A 22,650-nucleotide genomic window follows, 5' to 3' on the forward strand; every position below is an offset into this window, starting at 1 on the left:
CCACCAAGGAAAAACCAAGGTCGCTACGCAGAGCCAGGCAATGGCAAACCACCTATGTTAATAAGTTTGTTGCTTTGAAAACCCTGCCATAAGTCAGCTGTGACTTGACAGCAAAAAAAAAGAAAAAGACTCAAGACATATATGCCTTTCTAGAAACAGCACTGAAACCTTTCTCCGCTGTTCCTGTTTGCTTCTGGTACAGCCTTTTAGAAATGAGTGGAGGGAAATGTAAAGAAACAAGCTCTCTTGTTCTTTGCTATACACCTAGCAACAAACAGTACTGATTGCTGTCCAGAAGGGGGAAAAAAACAAATGCTCTTCCCTCCCGCTACCCACTGGCTCACTTTAGGACATTCACACTCCTCCTCCTCCCTTATCTTTATCTACACCTAAATGTTCTTTACCAGTTTACAGACGCCAAGAGGTTGGGTGGAAGTGCAAGATCTTCCCAATACATTGTTTTTGTTTCCCTCCTACTCTGAGAAATCATTCTGCAATCTTACTAGCAGACTTAAAGAGCCAAACTGCAAAAGAGTTTTCCCTTGTCCTTACTTTCTGCATTTATTAGGCACTTTCTCTGTAAAAGACTCAGCACTGTCAATGCAATCCAAAGATTGTGTAATATAAAAAATATAGACTAATAGCAATCCAATTACAATTCCTTCAACCATCATCATGAACAGGCGCACACACTGGTAAGACAAACCAGACAGGTGGCTCATTAAATACGTTGTGCAACTGGGTTTTCTATGTGTCTTAAAAACAACAAACTTTTATCATCTAGGGGAATCAAAGCCAGCTCCAAGTGACAGCAGAATTAAGTTAGATCTTAAATCTGAAAATACAAGACAATCTAGTACTATACGGTCAATAGAATCTATTCAGTCAGAACTGCAGGTACATACTCTTATCAACAATAGCATACCTTGGGTATCTTAGTTCCCATTAAAACTGCAAATGGCAATGCATTTTGCTGTGCTAACTAGGGATGGGTACAAACTGGGCCAGTTCAAGCATGAACCGTAGTTCAAGCACGAACCAGACCAGTTTGTGCTTCCTGAACCAATGGTTTGGGAGAGCATGCCTCCCCAAACCCTCCCCGAAGGTTTGTGAGGTTCAGGGAGGGTTTGTAAGGGTGCCTCCAAAGGCATTTAAATGTCTTCAGAGCCCACCTCTGGGTTGGGCCAGCCTGAAGTTTCAGAGTGAGGTCTGAGGGCTTTTCATAGGCCTTCAGAGCCCACCACTGAGTGGAGCCTGCCCATATAAGGGCATATACAGCCTAAAAAAGCCTTCAAAGCTCGGTCTGGGACCTCATTCAAGTTGCTCTCAGAGCGAGCTCCAAAGGCCTATAAAGGAGCTCAGTCAGGCTGGCCTGATCTGGAGGAGGGCTTCAAAGGTATTTAAATACCATCAGAGCTCACTTCCAGTTGGTAACCCAACCTGGGGGTGGGCTCCAAAGGCAGATAAATGCCTTTGAAGCTCACTCTCAACGGGGCCGAACTCTGAACCAGACAAACCACGAACTGGTTCATCCAGTGGAGGCGTCTGTTGGAGCTTCGTGAAAACCCCAAAACATGAATCTCCAATGAACCTCCATTTTCCCAGTTCATGCCCATGCTTAACGCTAACTTCAATGCTCTTCTATACCTTGATATTGTAAGTGTAACATACAATGATACAGTTATTTCCCATTATAGAAAAAAAGTCTGAGTCCAGAATTTGTTGGTCTTAAACTTTGTTGGTCTCAAAGATTCCACTGGGCTTAGAATTTTTGCTTCAGACCAACTTGCCTACCCCACCTTAATTGTGCAAGTACAAAATAGGCAATGTATTTACAGTTTCTGTGCTGAGCAGAAACAGCGGCTAGTTACTGTTTCTGTAAGCCAAAAAACAAATTTTCTTTCTTACTTCGTTGTTTATTAAATGCATGCATCTTTCTAACTTCTTTGTCTACTAAGTATGAAATGCATGCTTCAGCAAAGTGACACTTGCCATACCTCCAGTTTGTCTGTCCTGAGGAGTTTTTGTGGCGTTGTGGACCCAGGAACTGTGACAGGGGGACTTCCAGGAACAATGACAGGTGGCGTGGGAACGATTTCAGTAGGAACTAATCCAACCCCGGGAGTGACAGGTGTTAAATATGGTGCAAAGCTTAACGCTGTGTTGGATCCTATTGTCGGCCCTACAGGAAAGGAGGGCTAAGGAAGAGAAGAGAAAGAGACAGAGAAAAATGTGAAAATCTTGCAGGAAAGTAGAGTTCGCTCTTGCCATTTAATAGCTTTCATTTTTCCACACTCACTTGTGTCGTGGTAAAGCTGCATATCTAATTATTAGATACAGTTCATCTGTCTAAACTGGCTGCATTTTGAGTCTGGATGCTGGTTTTCAGAACAACATTTCTGTTGTGGAGATGTTCCATCAGCACAAGTATTCCAGCAATGAGTAATTCACGCTGCACACTTACATTTACACTGCTGCAACAGTTCACACCATACAGGAAAATCATTTTGCACAAACACAGCTCAGACAATGGCAGGAGTACATGTTGCAGTAAAGGCAGCTAGCAGGTCACACTGACACTTCCTATCATTAAGACAAATTATTGTTCTTAAGGAGGAAAGCACCAGAAGACAAAACAGAATGGGTCAAACCAGCATGGGGATCTCTGCAAAGCTTAACACTTCCTGGGCATTTGCTGTAGGGAAATGATTTAACAATTTGTTAGAAAAAGGTACAAAGCTGCAATTTCCAGAAGACAGACCCAACAGTTGCTGGAAGAAGGTATTACACAGTGTGTGTAACATCATACAGAACTTCGGGGTGTTTCCAAACAGGCTCAACATACAGAACTTCGGGGTGTTTCCAAACAGATGTAATTTCATTGGTAAATCCCTTCAATAAACAGTTTGAAAATCATCACTAGCATGTCTAACATTAGAATATATCACATTCTGCTGAGGTGGTGGCTACTGTTACAAAGTCCAGACATTCTAAAATAGACATCACAATATAAACTTTGACCTCATGGTATTATATAAGCAGTTCAGCTTGCAGATGCTTAGAACCAGCAAGGCTGGGGGAAGGGGTGCAGGCACAAACACCAAAATGTACTGTAAATATGGAGAAAGAATACAATCAAGGGGAGAGCTGTTGTCTAAACTAATAAGGAGTGAAGTGAATGGAATATTTGCAGTGCAATCCTCAGTAAAGTTATACCCTTCCAAGTCCACTAAAAAAATTACCTTCCAAGGATGCAACTCTACTTGGGATAGAACTGTAATAGGCACACAGCTGGCATGATCTTTCATGAAATCAATCTTTTTGATCTGCCTTCAGTCCAGAGAATTACAGTACAATCCTAAACCAAGTTATGCCTTCCTAAACCCATTCACTTCAACAGACCTAGAGGGTTGTAATTCTGTGTAGGATGGCTCTGTTAATCAGAACTACGGTTCATTATACATGAAGGCACACTAAGCTTGCATGCTTTCAATTATACTAGGGAAGGACAAATGTAAGTTATGTTTTAAGAAATGCATAGGTGTTATCCAAATCTCACTATGGGTGCCCCAATGACTTCTTTGGAGCTTCTTTGGGGAATGTGGGGGAAGAATAACAATTATGCATTTTCTTATGCGACTCCAAACTTTTTTTCCTCCTGAAGAAACAACATTTCTTGTTAGCCCTGCAGACATCTGTTTCACAGATATGTCTGAAATTACGATGATGAAATTGTAAAGGATTACTGACAATGATGCCAATATGAAATACAAGCTCATCGTATCTTTTATCTATTATGACTTCTACATGTCAAATGTTTTGTAGTCTGTTCTAAGATTTTCCCATTTTAGGCCAATAATTTCGGAACGAAACTGGGGGGGGAACATCCTTCAATGCTAGCTACCTTTGCATATTAGGCCACACACCCCTGATGTAGCCAATCCTCTTAAGAGCTTACAGGGCTGTTGTACAGGGCCTTCTGTAAGCTCTAGAAGGATTGGCTACATGAGGGTGTGTAGCCTAATATGCAAAGAAGTTCCTGCTTCAAAAAAAGCCCTGATCGCTACTTCTCCTAAAGTTAATTCAAATTATGTTAATCATATTAATTAAACTATGCAGACTGTAAACATATTTTGCAGATCAGCCACAGTTCTGTGGGTAAGATCATATGTTTTCAACAACAGCCTTAATCGTGAATAAATTGCCTGGCCCTGGAAGTATTACAAAGTTCCCAAACAGATGCAACAGTTAATATATACAGAAACTGTTGAGCTTTTCCTTTTTTCAAAAAATCACAAAACAGCCTGTAAAATTTTCTTCAGCACATTTCATAAATGCAACACAAAGGTAATGCGCAAGTGGCACTGAAAATACTGCATGCCCACAATACTTTTGACAGGTTAGATGGGACCAGGGGTGGAATTCTAGCAGGAGCTCCTTTGCATATTAGGCCACACACCCCGATGTAGCCAATCCTCCAAGAGCTTACAAAAAAAGAGCCTTTAAGCTCTTAGCTACGTCAGGGGTGTGTGGCCTAATATGCAAAGGAGCTCCTGCTAGAATTCCACCCCTGGTTGGGACTGGCTTAGGAAGGCAGGGCAAACTGGCTATCGTTTCTTGAAAGGTACTTACCACTGGCTGAAGTGGTGTTCCTGGGAACATAAACTGCATCTGCTGTGCTAGCATTGCTGCTGCAGTCTTCTGTTGGATCAAGTTGTTCCTGCCATTAATTTCTAGCTGAGTTTTCAAATGCGTTGGTGGATGAAGGTATTTGCAGTTTTCTCTTGTGCAACGGCCCTGCAAAATGGTATATTATTACCCATTTGGGTTTGTTTTTTATTAAAGCATCTGCAATGATTTAGGGTTTCAGAGGAATCGGATGACTTCTGGACAGCAGTGACTTCCTTGGCTTATATCTAAGATGTCACATCCCCATTTAATCGCATTACACAGAAAGTGGCGCAAATGAAATGAGTTCAGACTTCTGTCAGCATACTGCGTTTAGCATCATGATCATCAGCTGCATAACAAAACAATACTTCTGCCAATAGGTACAGTCCCAAGAGACTGGCTTGGATCCAAACATCTTTTCCCACTCAATCTCACCCAGTTCCACTGTGCAGGGGTGGAAAATGCCATCAAGTCAGAGCCAACGTATGGTAACCTTGTATGACAGGAGTGTCAAACATGTGGCCTGTGGGCCGGATCAGGCCCCCGGAAGGCTCCTATCAAGTCCACAAGGAAGTCTGCTTCCTTTTCCCTCTCTCTTGCTTCTTTCTGTGCCACAGCTTGCTTTGCCAGGATTTCTCAGTCTCACAGGAGCTGCAGAGCAAAGCCTCTATTTTCTCCATTGGCTGAAGCTCCTCCCTTGGGAAGAAAGTGGGAGAAGGGATAGCTTGCTTTGATACTAACCACAATATTGCAAGAGTGCTAATACTTTAAGCATGTTTTAGGATTTTTTTTTAAATCTTCACTTGTGTTTGTCCCTTATAAAGTTTATATCTCCATTACCTGGCATTACATTTTATGACATACATGGCCCATCCCAACAAGTTCTCATTTATGTCAGATCCAGCCCTCATAACAAATGAGTTTGACACCCCTGCTAGTAGGGTTTTCAACAGATAGTGGGACCAAGGAGGTACAACAACTGGGAAAGCAACAAAATACTCTCTCCGTTTAAAAAAACTATTTCTCAGTATAATATATAGTCTTCAACAATTCATAACAGTGTTACAGTACAAAAATGCAATTAGAAAACCATCCAGTGCACAACACAGCTACTATCCATAAATCATAATTCTTTCTGAATCCAGGCCGACGATAAGATTCAGTAGGCTTGATAGAAATTGGCAGTGAGTTCCACAGAAAATTAAAAAACACCAGAGGAAGCCAGGAATTGTTGCAGCACTTCAAGTCTACTGACCCTATGAATATGGAAGAGGGTCCCTAGAAGAAGGATAGCTCATATCCGAAATGAAATTGGACCGGTTCTTTTTATCATCGGACCCAGTAGGGTTTTCAAGGCAAGAGACATTCAGAAGTGGTCTGCCACTGACTGCCTCAGGGTATCAACCCATCTAAGCACTAATCAATCCAAGTGCTGACCCTGCTTAGCTTCCAATATCTGACAGGATCAAGTCGGTCTGGCCCACCCAGGTCAGGGCTTTGTCCCTGATGCCGGGCAGAGCCTTTTTTGGTGGTCAAAAGTGACCCCCTTCCCTTTTCCATCAGAAGGAAAGCTGGCTGGAACCAACGTTTTTAATTATGTCTGAAACAGAAATGCACTTAAACATACACTTCCCTATGCCAATGGCACTCAGAGACCTGGCAGGAAATGAGACATGGTGGGCTGATTTCTCGGGTATGCTCTTGGGCTTAAACAGAGAAGAACCCAAGGCCTATTGCAAGGGTGGCCAAACTTGAATAATGTAAGAGCCACATAGAATAGAACCACAAGATGAGGGAGGGAGGGAGGAGGAACGAAAATAGATGGGGGAGGGAGAGGTAGAAAGAAAACAATTTTAACTTTAAATGCCTTCTCCAAGCCACTGGCTGGCTTGACTTGGAGAAGTGATTTAAAGAGACAGAAACGCCTTCTCCAAGCCATCTGACAGGATTGTGGGGGCTTCGAAAGCCACACAGTATGTGTGAAGGAGACACATGTGGCTCCCAAGCTGCAGTTTGGCCACCCCTGGCCTATTGTGACAACCCTTTGAGGCAGCCTCCTATAATTTTTTTTTTTGGGGGGGGGGGGAGGAATAAGGCTTGTGGCAATAAACTTGCCCTATGCCACCTCTCCAGCATGAAAATATGGGTTGTGTGTGTGAAAGCCTTAGTATAACCCAGCGTTTGCTGTTGTGAGGTAATTTTGTTTGAGTTACAGCAGGACTCAAGAAACATTTGAGGCAAGAGAACAACGTAAGTTGTTTAACTTATGAGAGTTGCCTGAGATTCTGAACACAGACAAGAAACAGCTGGGCTGAAGCACTTATCTTCTTATACCTTAATTAAGGCTTCAAGTTATGTTTGAAGTGCACATTCACTTATTAGAAGAACAGAAGCTTCCACAGTTTTAAACCACTTCTGCATGACACTGATTCGGCCTGTTATTATTCAGGATCTTTCCTTAGAAACAGGTAGGGTTTTGCCAGGCTTCTTAACCTGAACACCAGATTGGTGATGATGGAAAATCCTGTCAAGTCACAGTTGACTGATGGTGACCCCATAGAGCAGGGGTGTCAAGCATGCAGCCTGGGAGCCAAATCAGCCCCCCAGAGGGCTCCTATCAGGCCCACAAGCAACTCACCGTTATTTGCTTCCTTCTCTCTCTCTCTTGCTTCCTTCTGCACAACAGTTTGCTTTTCCAGGCTTGTTCAATTGCGCAGGAGCTACAGAGCAAAGCCTCTATTTTCTCCCTTGGCTCCTCCCTTGGGGAGGAGGGGGGAGGGATAGTATCTCTCCATTGTACAGCAGAGCTACTGAGCCAATCCTATCTCCTCTCCCTCTTGGTCTCCTGGAGAAGGAAGGAAAGAACCAGAGCTTCCTTTGGTCACTTCCTTGGATTGCCCAGGAGAGATACAAAGAAAGCACCTTTAAGACCAAGAAGTGCCAAGTTTATATCTCTGCTACCTGCCATTACCTTTTATGATACACATGGCCCAGCCTGAAAAGGTCTCATTTACGGCAGATCTGCCCCACATAACAAATGAGTTCGACACCCCTGTCATTGAGTTTTCAAGGCAAGAGACTTTCAGAGGCGGCTTTGCCATTGCCTGCCTCTGCACTGCGACTCTGGACTTCCTCGGAGGTCTCCTATCCAAATACTAATCAGGGCCAACCTCGCTTAGCTTCTGACATCTAATAAGATTGGGCTAGCCAGGTCAGGGCAGATACCAGATTAGAACCTCTCAATCATGGCAGGGGCTCTAATCTCACCAGTCTGCCTTCTCTTCCAGACTTTAGTTTTCATTGGACTGCTTGCCTTCCTCCTCTGGTAACACTAAAGCCCCCAAATCTGGAATTCTTGCTGCAGCAGACCCAGAATGGCCATCTCTTGCAGTATCCTTGGCACTCAGTCCCTCTTGCCAAAGGCCACCAGATGTCAATCAGCTCGGGCTGGACAAGCTCCTCTTTGTCACACCCGCCAAGGCAGATCCTATTCTTTAGTTCTAGACTACATCTGAACATACTTTAGTATGGGCATGGAATTCTAGCAGGAGCTCCTTTGCATATTAGGCCACACACCCATGATGTAGCCAATCCTCCAAGAGCTTACAAAAAAGAGCCTTGTAAGCTCTTGGAGGACTGGCTACATCAGGGGTGTGTGGCCTAATATACAAAGGAGCTCCTGCTAGAATTCCACCCCTGCTTAGCGTCATATATAGAGCCCAGGTGTATTAGCATTTGTAGATTCTTCCTCTTAGCATCCAGTTTACTGAGAGGATACAGCAGACATATGAGGTTTGAATTTTGGAATATGTGATACTCTTAAAGGAGAATATCTGGCCAGCCAGGGAAAAGGTTCACCCACTTCAAGTTAGGAGGTCTCTGACCAGCTTGATATCTTCAGGGAAGTGATTTGACAAAGGCAATATAATTAACTGGTCTGAAGTTTCTGATAAGCCACCAATTTGCAGAGGCTTTTTTTTTTACATTATACAAGTACTTAAATCACAGAGATGACAAAAGAAAGGGGACAACTGCTGACTTCAAGTTATGATTGCCAGGTACCCTCTGGCAACCAGTGGGAGTGAGGAGGGAAGACTTATCAGCAAGAAAACTAGGCCTGTATTGCAGATGACATAATGACATCATTTCCAGCATGCCCCGGAAGTAACATCATTGCATTGCTGGCAATGCAGGGACACTCTAGTATTTTGGAGGAAATTCTATGGCAGAAGTCATTTTTACCATTTAATTTTTGCCTGAATACCAGAATGTCCTTGTGTTGCCAGCGATGTGATGCCACTTCTGGTGTGCATCAGAAGTGGCAATGCTGCACTGCTAGGGATGCAGGCCAAGACCTAGTTTTTCTGCCATTAAGTCCTCCTGCAGTCAGCTAACTGGCACCAGGGAGAGAAGCTCCAGAGTGGGGGATCCCCCTCCTCTGATGGGGGCCTGGCAACCCTACCTCAAATGGAGGCCATTTTAAGAATACTCTGAAATTTGCAGTGCAGCAACCAATCTTGGTCCAGAGCAGGGATGGAATTCTAGCAGGAGCTCCTTTGCATATTAGGTCACACCCTCTGATGTAGCCAATCCTCCAAAAGCTTACAAGGCTCTTTTTTGTAAGCTCCAGAAGGATTGGCAACATTGGGGGGGGGGGTGGCCTAATATGCAAAGGAGCTCCTGCTAGAATTCTACCCCTGGTCCAGAGAAGGTTCAAGATCCACAGAGGTATTTCTAAGAGCAGTAGTGTCAAGTCAGCTGATTCAATAACGAGACCTTTTCGATAAAAAATTTCTAGTTTATTGATATCATTGTTTCCAACAGCTAAAAGATTGAGAGACTGAGGAACATACAGTAAAAGGTAATCATATAAGGTATCCTTCAAATGAATTCTTTAGGGAGGGGGTACTATGCAGGGCACATTCACACATTGATGTTACAAATCGTTCTCAGGCCGGTTGGCCTTGGGCAAGGCGCCTCTCCCCCGGTGCCCAGTCTGAGAAGGCACTATAATCTCTTTCACATACTTCCATTTCAAAGCAACACTACATAACAAAGGAAGGGAGGGGGGAGGGAGGAGAAGTAGAGCTAGCAGCATTGGCATACAGTATGGCTTTTACCCAGAATGCTTTCCCCTGAACCAAAGATGACACACAGCTTGACCAGAGTTGAAGCAGACTTGACAGTACTACTCAATGCGGAATGCTGCCTCACGCCTTTCTCAACCTTTACAATGCTCCGGCAGACAAGCTAGGAGCTGGTGTTTCATCACCAGCTATTTTTTTTTAGATTTGATAAAGTTGTGGTCTATCTTAGTCCCAGCTCCAGGGACTGACTCCCCTCCTCCCTCACTCCAACTGCAGCAGCCACAACTGAAGAGAAAATCCACAGTTGATTCCTTAGTAAAGAAGAGCTAGTTTATGCATTACCATTAAAAAAAGCAGGAGGGGACTGAGTTAAATAAGAAATCCACAAAACACTACTTTAAATTATATATTAAATCATCAAGAAGAAGAAAACCCAACAAATCATGGATTTAAATCAAGCTTCCAATGTTTTAATTCATGTATTTCCTGAGCCAGCATGCGTAGCAATGGCTTGTTTTAGCGCACGACATTGCCAGTAAGCACAGCCTTTATATTATCAAGCAACAAAATTAAATATCCTTGTTATGCAGCACAAATGCTTTTATGTTGGATATTTGTTGACCCCTTGCTCTGAATTCTACTATAGTTTTGCTCTTTAATTATTAGAGACCCCTGGCTTAGGGACAAGGGAACAGCTTTGTAATTAAGAGTTCCTGTTTGGCACCCTCTGGAAATACGCAAGGACACTAAACAGGGACACTTACTTGAAAACAGAGTATTGGATCCAAACCTTGCACAAGCTATCATATTGCACAAGCTATCATAGATGGATCACTCTGCAAGGATGAGGGGGGGGGATAAGAACATAAGAGAAGCCATGTTGGATCAGGCCAATGGCCCATCCAGTCCAACATTCTGCGTCACACAGTGGCCAAAAAACCAGGCGCCATCAGGAGGTCCACCAGTAGGGCCAGGACACTAGAAGCCCTCCCACTGTTCCCCCCCCACAAAGCACCTATTAAGACAATCCATCTCTGGAGCCAGATGCATCCAAATGGCTTTCTGATGGTTCTAGGGGATCTTTCTGTTGATACGGTTGGTGCTCCTGTCTACGTCCTGGTTGACCTCTGGAATGAGGAAATGACCTGGGCAATTGACACAATCACGCCTAAACACCCTCTCTCAAGTCTTAGAGCCCAGAAAGCCCCTTGGTTTACTGAGGGACTGAAGGCAATGAGAAGACAAGGCTACAGAAACAGTGGAAGACGACTTGGGCTGAATCCAATAGGATACGGGCAAAACCTCATTTTAAAGCATACTCTGTGGCAGAGACGGCAACCAAGAAACCAACACTTTTGTGCCAGCATTGCATCTGCACGCTGTTGGCCAGCAGAACTGTTCCAGATGGTCAGAGGCCTGCTGTGACCTAGTCTGCAGGAGGAGGCGGTCTGCTTGATGGCCCACTGTGACGATTTTACTCAGCACTTTGGAGATAAAATCTTGCATTATGTACTGACTCTACATTTGGGGCTATAGGGTAGGATGGTGCCAGGGTGCCAACTTGCCCAATTGTGTGAGATATTTTTCAGTTTATTCAGTTTGGAGAGGTGGACAGGATCTATGGAAGTTTGAGGCCTACCAACTGCTTGTATGAACCTTGCCCTTTCAGATTACCTAACAGTGGGAAAGCAGAATATACATTTGATAGACAGTACAATATCATGCAGTGTCCAGTTTAGATAGTAAAACAAATGGATTGTTCTACAGCCTTAAGGTCTCAGTTTTTATTATGCATGTACTGTCTGGCACAATGCAAGTCTGATTTCATCAAGAGCTTGTGAGCATTATTGTTTTATGAACAATATACAGAAGCTTTATATTACATTATGATTCCTTTTTCATTAAGTAGGCAAAAAGTCATTTCCCATACAATAGTATTCCAGAAAATAGTTTTCCATACAAAGGGGAGAGGAGGAGGCGAAGAAGAAGATGTTTCATAACGGGGGGCGGGGTTGGAAGAGTAATCTTCTTGTGAAGTTAAAAAGAGGGGGAGGGGAGTTTCACTTAATGCCAACGTTAAAACTACAGCTGTATTATTAACAAAGCATGGTTTTAGTTGCCAAGTTTTGCCAACAAGAGAAAGAATATGAGACAGTCCTGTTTACTGGGAAAATGATGAAAAATGCATAGGAAAAAAATTAAAAATAAAGGAGAACCTTTATATACGGCCAAAATTGGAAGGAGGGAGAAAAATAGGCCATTTTCATGTACACTTTTAAATGGGAGATTCTAACTCCTGGCAAGAGTTTACATGTGTTCTAAAAGATGATTGTGAAAGGATACTAGATTTAGTAGAGAAACTGTATGCTGCCACTGTAGATATTGCCTAATGGGAACGGCAGGTCCTCTCAGTTACAGATGCTGGAATGGGGGAAGACAAACTTATCTCTAACTTCCAGGATGGTCCTTTTAGACTAAAATAGAATTCTTACCCTTCATGTTTTTTTTTCTAAAATTCTTGTCTAGCACTAAAGCCCATACATGTACCCCATCCTCCCAAAATTAAGCCATTATGTACATCCTGCGATAGAGACTGCTACCAGGAGAAAGTGGAAATAGGAGGCATGCCATGCGGGTGGTAGGAATACATAACGCTTCAGAAAGTTAATAAAGACATTTTGCTGCATTGTATTGTTATGCCATCTGGTCCTGCTGAACTATTCTGTTGGACGGTATACTGAAATTGGTTTTACTGTAATGCTGTTTTATTGTTATGCTGATTTTATTGTGATTTTACTATTTATGTTGTACTCCGCCCTGAGCCCCTACGGGGAACGGGTGGAATATAAATAAATAAACAGGTAATAATAATAATTTTTATCAGGTGCTGCCCATCAGCATTTAGAACAGAAGATAAGAGTTCCCCACAATTCACATTAGCTGAGATAGGACAGAGCAGGAATTGACAAGGCATGGTTGAGCATCAAAGGGCGGGTTGTGGGCCCTCTCATACAGCTCTGAATGACACAAAGCAAAACAAAAGTGCGGAATTTTTTTGCAGGTCTCTTCCGCTCACCCCTTTCCGTTGGCTCTATTTCTTAGCCCAGTTGGTCTTTTCAGGGAGGGAAGAACTCCTTCACCCTTCCACTCACCTCCCTGCATGGGAGACCCACAGCAGCTGCAACCAGGGGAAAAAGAAGAACATCTCTCCAAACAGAAGCAATGCATCCCCACAGTCTGATCCTGCGCATGTGCAGGAAGTGCTCTCAAGTCTGACTCATGGCGACTCCTGGGGGTTTTCAAGGCGAGAGACTTTCAGAGTGGGTTTGCCATTGTCTGCCTCCGCATAGCAACTTTGGACTTCTTCAGTGGTCTCCCATCTACATACTCACCAGGGTTGACCCCGCTTAGCTTCCGAGATCTGACTAGCCTGTGTTATCCGGGTCAGGGCAGTCTGATCTTACATATTTCTATCCCTGAGAAAATTCCACTGAGCTCAGTGGTACTTGCTTCCAGTGAATAATGGTACACAGGGCTTTTTGTAGCAGGAACACTTTTGCATATTAGGCCACACACCCCTGATGTAGCCAATCCTCCAAGAGCTTACAGGGCTTTCAGTACAGGGCCTACTGTAAGCTCCAGAAAGATTGGCTACATCAGGGGTCTGTGGCCTAATATGCAAAGGAATTCCTGCTACAAAGAAAGCCCTGAATGATTATACATTTCCAGCTTTTGAGCATATTTATTCAATGTCCCACTGACTTCAACAGGCTTTACTCAAAAGTTAAGAACAGCTTGAACGTATGCACATTTATTCAAAAACAGGTGTGTATAAAATTACAGTCTGAATCTACGCACTACTTCCTCTGAAACTGTCCCCCTGCGTTCCAAACAATTTGGTGAACCAGGTTTGATTTCCCACTCCTCCACTTGCAGCTGCTGGAATGGCCTTGGGTCAGCCATAGCTATGTAAGAGTTGTCCTTGAAAGGGCAGCTTCTGTGAGAACCCTCAGCCGCACCTACCTCACAGGGTGTCTGTTGTGGGGGGAGAAGATATAGGAGATTGTAAACTGCTCTGAGTCTCTGATTCAGAGAGGCGGGCGTGGTATAAATCTGCATTCTTCTTCTTCCGAATACTGCAGCCTCAAGAATGTAAGGGAGGAAGACAGTGGTGAAGGCTGCGGGAGCTGAGCAGGTGAAATATGGTGGGGCAAAGCAAATATTAATGTTCAAAAGATTATACCAGTGAGGCTTTATTGGTTAGGCCATTTTCCTCTGTGGAAGTAAAGTGCAAACCGCTTTTTTCTCTTGTCTGTCAAAGAGCCAGGATCAAGGCAAAGGCCTGACCTTGTTAATTTAGATTCACATTACTTAATTTCATTTACTAGTTTTGGAAAACTTCTGCTACATTCCCCACCAGGTTCATGACTTGAATGGACTGTTCAACCTGTAAGAATCCCATGCAATGTATCCTGCCCTGTCTTCCTTCATGAGTGGTTCCTATATTGTGATGTGTTGAATATATAATGTTCTGTAGAAACATACAGAACATTATATATTCTGTATAATAGATGGCCTGTAGAAAGCTATTTTGTTTCTCACAGTGGAGAATAAGAGGGCTTCCCCCTCCTTCCTCTCCACCATCTGGAAACAGGGCTGAGAATGGCCTTAATTTACCAGGAAGATAAGGAGATGGGTTTCCTTTGAACTGTTCTGTTTGAACTGTTATGTGTGAGAAAGTTGGGAGGCGAGAGGGGAAGTTTGCACTTTCCTGAGTTACTCAATGCTGTCTGATGCTCGCTTTCACTTCTGCCAAGGCCCCATAAGGGGAGGTCTGAACTGGTAGGGTCTTTTTGGTAGCAGGAAATTAATTGCATATTAGGCCACACCCCTCTTATGTAGCCAATCCTCCAAGAGCTTACAGGGCTCTTAGTGCCAGGCCTTCTGTAAACTCCAGGAGGATTGGCTACATCAGGGGTGTGTGGCCTAATATGCAAAGGAGCTCCTGATACACAAAAAGCCCTGGGTAACATATCAATAAAGCTTCATGTATGCTTTTCCAGATGAACTCTATATGAGTATTACTTGGCAAAACCTCACACAACCCCTCTCCTACAAGCACTATCTTATGGGTGAAAAATCTATTGAATAAATTTTCTAAAAGTTACACATTATATATAAATAATGTGATCCCCCCCAAAAAATATTTTTTTCTTTTTCTTATATTTTATTTTCATATTTCTTATTTTTCTTTTATACAGAGATACTTTGTCACACACTTTAAAAAAGCTCCAGGGTGACTTGCAGTGCATGAATGAGCTCAATCAGATTTCAAACTGGCACCAAAATCAAGGTAGCGTCCTTAAACTTACCTCTTTCTGTTCTCAAGACAGCAAGAATTCCAGGGAACATACAAACTGACACCTTCCCAATTTAGTTCAAGCAGTTTTTCTCCTGAACTACTGTGTAGATATACATAGTATAATATTCATTTACATGACACAAAGTATAATAGCCTCTAAGTAACATGGAGGCAAGATAAAAAGGCAGCTTATCAAAAGTATGATTTGTTTAGGAAAAAGTAAACATAAGTTCAAATATATACGAAATATATACGAAAATACGTTTAATTATACGGTGCGTGTTGTATATTAGAAGTCTGAGTACAACTCTTAAGAGTTATATTTAAGAACAAATATAATAATAATAATAATAATAATAATAATAATAATAATAATAATAATAATAATAATAATAATAATAATAATAATAAAAAATTTATTTTTATATCCCGCCCTCCCCCGCCAAAGGCAGGCTCAGGGCGAAACCCGAAAAGCTTAAATCAAGGGTGGCCAAATTGTAGTTTGGGAGCCACCTGTGACTCTTTCACACATATTGTGTGGCTCCTGAATACCTCACCACCCCCATTGGTAAGCAGCTTGGAGAATGTATTTAAAATTAAAGTTGCTTTCATTCCACCTCTCCCTCCACCATCTATTTCCTTTCTTTCCACCCTCCCTCCCAGCTCTCAAACATCTGACATTTATTCTATGTGGCTCTTCCATTAAGCAAGTTTAGCCACCCAAGACCTCCACTATCACGGGGGGGGTGGGGCAACCATGAGGGATTGAGGCAAGAAAAATGGTGCTGACTTGGACGAGACCTACCAAAAAAAGTGCACTTTCCTGACATGAAAGCATGCAAAGTTGCTTTGACTGCAGTCAGGGGTGAAATTCTAGCAGGAGCTCCTTTCCATATTAGGCCACACACCCCTGATGTAGCCAATCCTCCAAGAGCTTACAAGGCTCTTTTTTGTAAGCTCTTGGAGGACTGGCTACATCGGGGTGTGTGGCTTAATATGCAAAGGAGTTCTGCTAGAATTCCACCCCTAACTGCAATTATCACCAAAAGACTATTGCAAGCTGATTTGGGAAATTCTGCACCGAAGTGTGGTGAAAGAAGGGATGTGGAAGCTTATAGAATATGATGTTATACTCCCCTGCCCCTGGCAAAAAAAAGTTTAGGCAAAAAACTGGACCAAAACTTCTGTGTAGAAGCAGCTCTAGTTAGGATAACTAGTCAGATGACTCCAGAAATATATATAAAGCTACCTAGAAGGAAGTCCATAATATGAGTAAATGAGTAGTTTAGTCAGAAAATCAAACCTTGACCAAACTGGCAACTCCCTTGTCTTTCATTTCTGCACTGTCTACAACAGTGTTACTCTTTCTCTACCACAGAGCTGTTCTCTTAAAACTAGGGAGATTTAATTATTTATTCCAAGCTTCCCTTTTTGCCATGTCACATCTAAAAGAGACTTTAGTTAAAAATACAATAAAGCTTGAACTGTGATTCATCTCGGCCCCTTGAGTTCACAGTGTTTTCCATATTTTTTTTACATTATCTTAAAAATAACTAATATACTTGATCAAAACCTTTTCCCCTCCCCAGTCTTCTAGCAGTGAGTCATAGTGAAATGATGATAGATGAGTACCCTCTAGCAGAAGAAAATATTCACACAAATTGATCACTACGCAACCTTGGATTTGGAGGGTGGAACCTACCCCCTTGCTTCAAGTACGGATTCTAAGGGTTTTAAATCTTTAGAAGAATAATTACACTCAGTGGTCCTTTAAGAGTGAGGAACAGCTTTCAGTGACATATAACTGCAGATAATTTCTACAGATTATTTCTAGCAATATTAATAGAACTGTTTCAACAAAATTTTATCTCACACATGACCACAAAGCTGCTTTATTAGCAGATAGGAAACACTGGCAATATAAATCAATCTATAAACCACTACCATAATGCACCCTGTAGTGTTGGGAGTTTTGAAATATTTACTGAGGCTGGTGAAATTTATTTCTGATTTGATCACTACTTATACATCACTCACATCAGCAACGCCTAACTGCAACTTAGAACTTCACAGGACAGGACAAGTCCTCTTAAACTATTCTAACTATTTGAATAATAGGATGGCCATTTTTGTCCTTTAGGCACAAATTTCTCCACACAAATTTGCTCCAGAAAAAACAAAAGTACTACTAAAAATATTTCTTTAAATCCCTAACTGTGTAATAATGAGGGAAAATACTGCTTAATGGGTAATATCACTTGGCAACAAATATTCAGGTTAAACAAAAAAAGCTTCAAACTTAAATTTAAACAGAAGAGGGTAAAAAAAAAGAGACCGTAATGTATTTTTGTGATTTTGTTTAAACAATCGACTTCATTATATTACACACTTAATGGTTCAGTTCAATTCAAGATGACAGCTTCTGTGGTTAGTAGAAGGCTACAATTTGAAACAAATCTATAATTACTAGGACAAGCTGTTACAAGCCAGTGAATCTTGAATATCCTGAAGTTTCTAGAGCTACTACAGCTGCAAAAAAGTAAAAAAAAAGGGGGGGGGGATAGAAGCCTAAGAAATGATTCTGCTACTTGATGAGCGGTCTCATCTGTAGATCTATTCCTGCTAGAGAATCCAATACACATAACAGTATTTGGGGTTGGATCCTACAGTTCCCCTCTACAATTCCTCAGAATATGTTGCTACATAAGGTTTGTGATGGAAATATCATTAGTACAAATTCTTTATAGTTGCATAAGTCAAAACATTCAAGTTCTACAGGGGTGTAAGCTCTAGAGTTAGAAAAGAGACAAGAAATGAGTAAGACCAGGTGAAATATGCTCTCTCTCTCAAATACACACACACACCCTACCTCCTCTCACTCTAATTTCAGAAGATTCCCATATTCACAGGGATATAAGAACATAAGAGAAGCCATCTTGGATCAGGCCAATGGCCCATCCAGTCCAACACTATGTGTCACACAGTGACAAAAAAAAAAGTGCCATCAAGAGGTCCACCAGTGGGGCTAGAAGCTCTGCCACTGTGCCCCCCCCCCCCAAGCACAAAAATACAGAGCATTACTGCCCCATACAGAGAGTTCCAACAATAAGCTGTGGCTAATAGCCACTGATGGCCCTCTGTTCCATATGCTTATCCATTCCCTTCTTGAAGATGGACACATTGCATACAGAATATTTGGGCTGGAACACATGTGGTAGCAATGTAGTGTCACAGAATTGATCATTGGATGGTTAATTAGAATTGTTAGACTCACTATGGGACAGTGTTTCTAGGGCTGTAAAGGAAAAAAAGGTAGTCCCCTGTGCAAGCACCAGTCGTTTACGACTCTGGGGTGGCGCCATATCACGACGTTTTCATGGCAGACTTTTTAATGGGTGGTTTGCCATTGCCTTCTCCAGTCACCTACACTTTCCTCCACAGCAAGCTGGGTACTCATTTTACCAACCTCAGAAGGATGGAAGGCTGAGTCAACCTTGAACCGGCTACCTGAACCCAGTTTCCGCCAGGATCGAACTCAGGTCGTGAGCAGAGGGCTTGGAATGCAGTAGTGGAGCTTTAACACTCTGCGCCATGGGGCTCCTCTTTCTAGGGCTGTACAGATATTCAAAAGTACACACAGCAGTCTAAGTGAATAAAGGGAAAGTGGGATTGTACCTGCTGGTTCTATTCTCCTTGGTCCAAGTCCTTTTAATCTAATGTTTTCAAAAAGCCCTCTTCAAGAATTTCATTCGGTATTATGCAACACAAAACACCAGCTGAAAATGTTTCTGCCACATCTGTTATGACGGAGAACTTTTTATACTTTTAACAATTTTAAAGCAAAGTATAGAGAGTTAAGCTTAAAATGCGTGCAAAAATGTGTCTGTCTGTACATAAATCAGGTACTGCAAAAACGAAAAAGAAACCAGCCGTGTGATGCATTAGCAGCCTGCAACCAGGACCAGTGCCCCCAAATCTTCAATGGCAGAGGGTTCTGAGGTACGCTCCAGTTGCCTTGGGAACCAGTCAGGGTGGAATTCTAGCAGGAGTTCCTTTGCATCTTAGGCCACACACCCCTGCTGTAGCCAGTCCTCCAAGAGATTACAGAAAAGAGCTTTGTAAGCTCTTGGAGGATTGGCTACATCAGGGGTGTGTGGCCTAGGATGCAAAGGAGCTCCTACTAGAATTCCACCCCTGCAGCCAGCAATGCCAGGCACAGTGTAAGATAATGCATCTATGCACTGGCTCTAACATGGGAAGTCCCCAGTACATAATAGCACCTGAGATAGAAGCTCTCATCTGTCTATAGCCACCCCCTCCCCAATCAAGAGTTAATGGAGAACTTCCTTTGCAATTGAAAATAAGCTGGCAAGGTAGGTGACTTCCAGTAACATTCGCGACTCGCTATTAAAAGGTGCATTACACTCATTTAAAGATAATTTTCTTATCTCATGGATGCAAGTTAAGAAATCCAGCAAATGCAAATTTGAAACAAGGCTCTGCAAGGGCTTGATAGGAGAGCATTACATTGAGACTTGATTTTAACGTTACGCTCACAGACTGGGAAGGCTATTTTTCAACAAAATGATACCACAACTGCTGGGGAGCTAGTGCTTCCTAAGCACTAAAGACACCCTCCACCCTGACATTTCAAGCGAACCGAAGCAAGCGGCCCCTGAACAAGGTGCCGTCAAGTCATCCTATCTGCAGAACTGTGCCCCACCCTCACAAAGGAAGGAGAGAACAAGGCAACCAGACCTACAGCTGTCTCCGAACTGGGAGAGACTCATGCCTGCTGGGAACCTTCTCCACAGGCCAAGAGAGACTGACCCAGTGGGGAATGGGTAAGCATATGGAGCAGAGGTCCATCAGTGGCTATTAGCCACAGCTTATTGTTGGAACTTTTCTCCTTTTCTCACAATACAAGAACTCGTGGGCATTCGATGAAATTGCTGAGCAGACAGGTTAAAACAGATAAAAGGAAGTACTTCTTCACCCAAAGGGTGATTAACATGTGGAATTCACTGCCACAGGAGGTGGTGGCTGCCACAAGCATGGCCATCTTCAAGAGGGGTTTAGATAAAAATATGGAGCAGAGGTCCATCAGTGGCTATTAGCCACAGTGTGTGTGTGTGTGTGTGTGTGTGTGTATATATATAATTTTTTTGGCCACTGTGTGACACAGAGTGTTGGACTGGATGGGCCATTGGCCTGATCCAACATGGCTTCTCTTATGTTCTTATGTTCTTAACTCTCTGTCTGGGGCAGTGATGCTCTGTATTCTAGTGCTTGGGGGGGCACAGTGCCAGGGCTTCTAGCCCCACTGGTGGACCTTTTGATGGCACTTGGGTTTTTTGGCCACTCTGTGACACAGAGTGTTGGACTGGATGGGCCACTGGCCTAATCCAACATGGCTTCTCTTATGTTCTTATGTTATGTTCAGTTAGAACCAAGTGGAAGGGAGGAATGTCACTGCCGGGGGGGGGGGGAGGAGGAAGAAGACGCCGACATTAGATTTATATCCCGCCCTCGACTTTGATTCAGAGCAGCTCACAATCTCCTTTACCTTCCTCCCCGCCCAACAGACACCCTGCGAGGTTGGTGGGACTGAGAGAGCTCTCCCAGAAGCTGCCCTTTCAACGACAAGATCTGTGATAGCTATGGCTGACCCAAAGCCATTCCAGCAGGTGCAAGTGGAGGAGTAGAGAATCAAACCTGGTTCTCCCAGATAAGAGTCTGCACACTTAACCACTACACCAAACTGGCTCTCTAGTTGCTTTGTTCTCTCCCTCCTTTGTGAGGGCAGGGCACAGTTCTGCAGACGGGATGACTGAGGGCACCTTGTTCAGGGGCCCATAGAATTGGACCACTTGGTGCAATTCACTTAAAATTCAGAGAATCAAAGAAAAAACAGAAGCCTGGTGGTGATGATGATAATGATAAGCACTCAGAGACAGGGCTGCCAATCTCCAGGTGGGGACTGGTGGTCTCCCAAAATTACAGCTGATCTCCAGACTACATAGATTTTATTTTACATACATTATTTATTTAAAATGCTTGTTTCACTTCTCCGGGGGAAAATGTCTGCTTTGGAAGGTGGATGGTATGGTATTAGACACCATCAAGGTTCTTCCCCTACCTTAAGCCCACCTTCCTCAAGCTCCACTCTCAAATCTCCAGGTATTTCTAAACCTGGAGTTGGCAACCCTACCCAAAGAGGAAAAGCAACATGGAATGTTCTAGCATGGGAGGTTCTATAATATCTAAGATTCTCAGATTTGTATTACCATCAATGTTTCCTCTAAACTGAGCAGTCATGTGAGCAAAAATTCTACTTTGTGAGCTACTGGCATTAAAGTTGTGAGCAGCTGCATAAATCAGTTTGCTCTGTGGCCATTTTTCCTGAGCTAAGACAAAAATGTGTGAGCCAGGGGCTAAAAAACTGTCAGCCACCTCACAGTAACTCAGCTTAGAGGGAACACGGATTACCATTATGAGAAATCACTGTAATTATCTGTTAACCAGCAATTTCCATGTATACCTTCAGCAGAGGAATTTCATAATGCATGCCTCTAGATCTCGACATTCTTAAATTGTAAGCAAACTGTTTTTTGGTTCCATATTATGTTATAACAATAAAACCTCTCTTTTTTTCTTCCTAGACTTCAACACACCATTCCTTTCAGGCTAACTTGTATGCTTCCCAAATCCTGCTTTTCACCAAGATTCTAAAAGAGGTTTCTCTAATTGTGTTCAGGGTAACTCATTCACCCAATCAAATCTCTGTTCAACTAATATTCAGGACTTTTTTTGTAGCAGGTACTCCTTTGCATATTAGGCCACACACCCCTGATGTAGCCAATCCTTCAAGAGCTTACGGGGCTTTTAGTACAGGGCTTACTGTAAGCTCCAGGAGGACTGGCTACAGGAGGGGTGGGTAGCTTAATATGCAAAGGAGTTCCTGCTACAAAAAAAAAGCCCTGCTCATATTATTTATTTATTTATAACATTTATTAGCCATGGTTATCAGAAAAGAGATGCAGGAACCAATCCTACATAATTTCCAGCAGCAGTTCTAAACATTATTGCATTATGTCATATGCATCAATGCTTACAATTATATCTGAAATGCTATCTCTTAACCATACATTCTACTGGGAAATATCACGACTTACTGCTAAGTTTAGTATCTCTAACCTGTTCTCTGCAGAACACGTCAACATAGAGCTCCAGCTCTTTGTCGCTAGTATACCACTTCTGCTGCTAAGCAACAATGCTAAGGGAACATTATGCATTTAATCCCCAACTATTAAGTCTCAAATATTTGGTGTCCGTTTTGTGTGTGTGATGCAGAATTAAAAGTTTAGCATACAAATCTCCTCAACCATTTATTCTCTTACAGACTCAGTTAAGCTGTATTGTAGTCAGTGCAATTATTCTGGAATCATACTAGAGTAAAAGAGAGGAAGGGCTGCCATTTTTAGTCTTCTATACTTAGAAGTGGTCAATCTATAGCTTTCTCAGAGACCA

The 22,650-nt window shown here is 42.7% G+C and overlaps 1 protein-coding gene across 9 annotated transcripts in view; it reads right to left on the reverse strand.

Annotated features, from left to right (window-relative positions):
• The window catches only part of MBNL2 (muscleblind like splicing regulator 2), a 63,283-nt gene that overhangs the window by 35,632 nt on the left and 5,001 nt on the right, over positions 1 to 22,650 (reverse strand). For all 9 annotated transcript variants that reach the window (XM_060233608.1, XM_060233606.1, XM_060233607.1 and 6 more), the window contains exons 2-3: positions 4,633 to 4,797; positions 1,998 to 2,198 (exon numbers count right to left, since the gene is read on the reverse strand). In XM_060233608.1, coding sequence (XP_060089591.1) covers positions 1,998 to 2,198; positions 4,633 to 4,797 — 366 coding nt within the window. The remainder of the gene's footprint in view (positions 1 to 1,997; positions 2,199 to 4,632; positions 4,798 to 22,650) is intronic.

Source organism: Heteronotia binoei, chromosome 3 (genome assembly GCF_032191835.1).
Source record: "Heteronotia binoei isolate CCM8104 ecotype False Entrance Well chromosome 3, APGP_CSIRO_Hbin_v1, whole genome shotgun sequence".
NCBI lineage: Eukaryota > Metazoa > Chordata > Lepidosauria > Squamata > Gekkonidae > Heteronotia > Heteronotia binoei.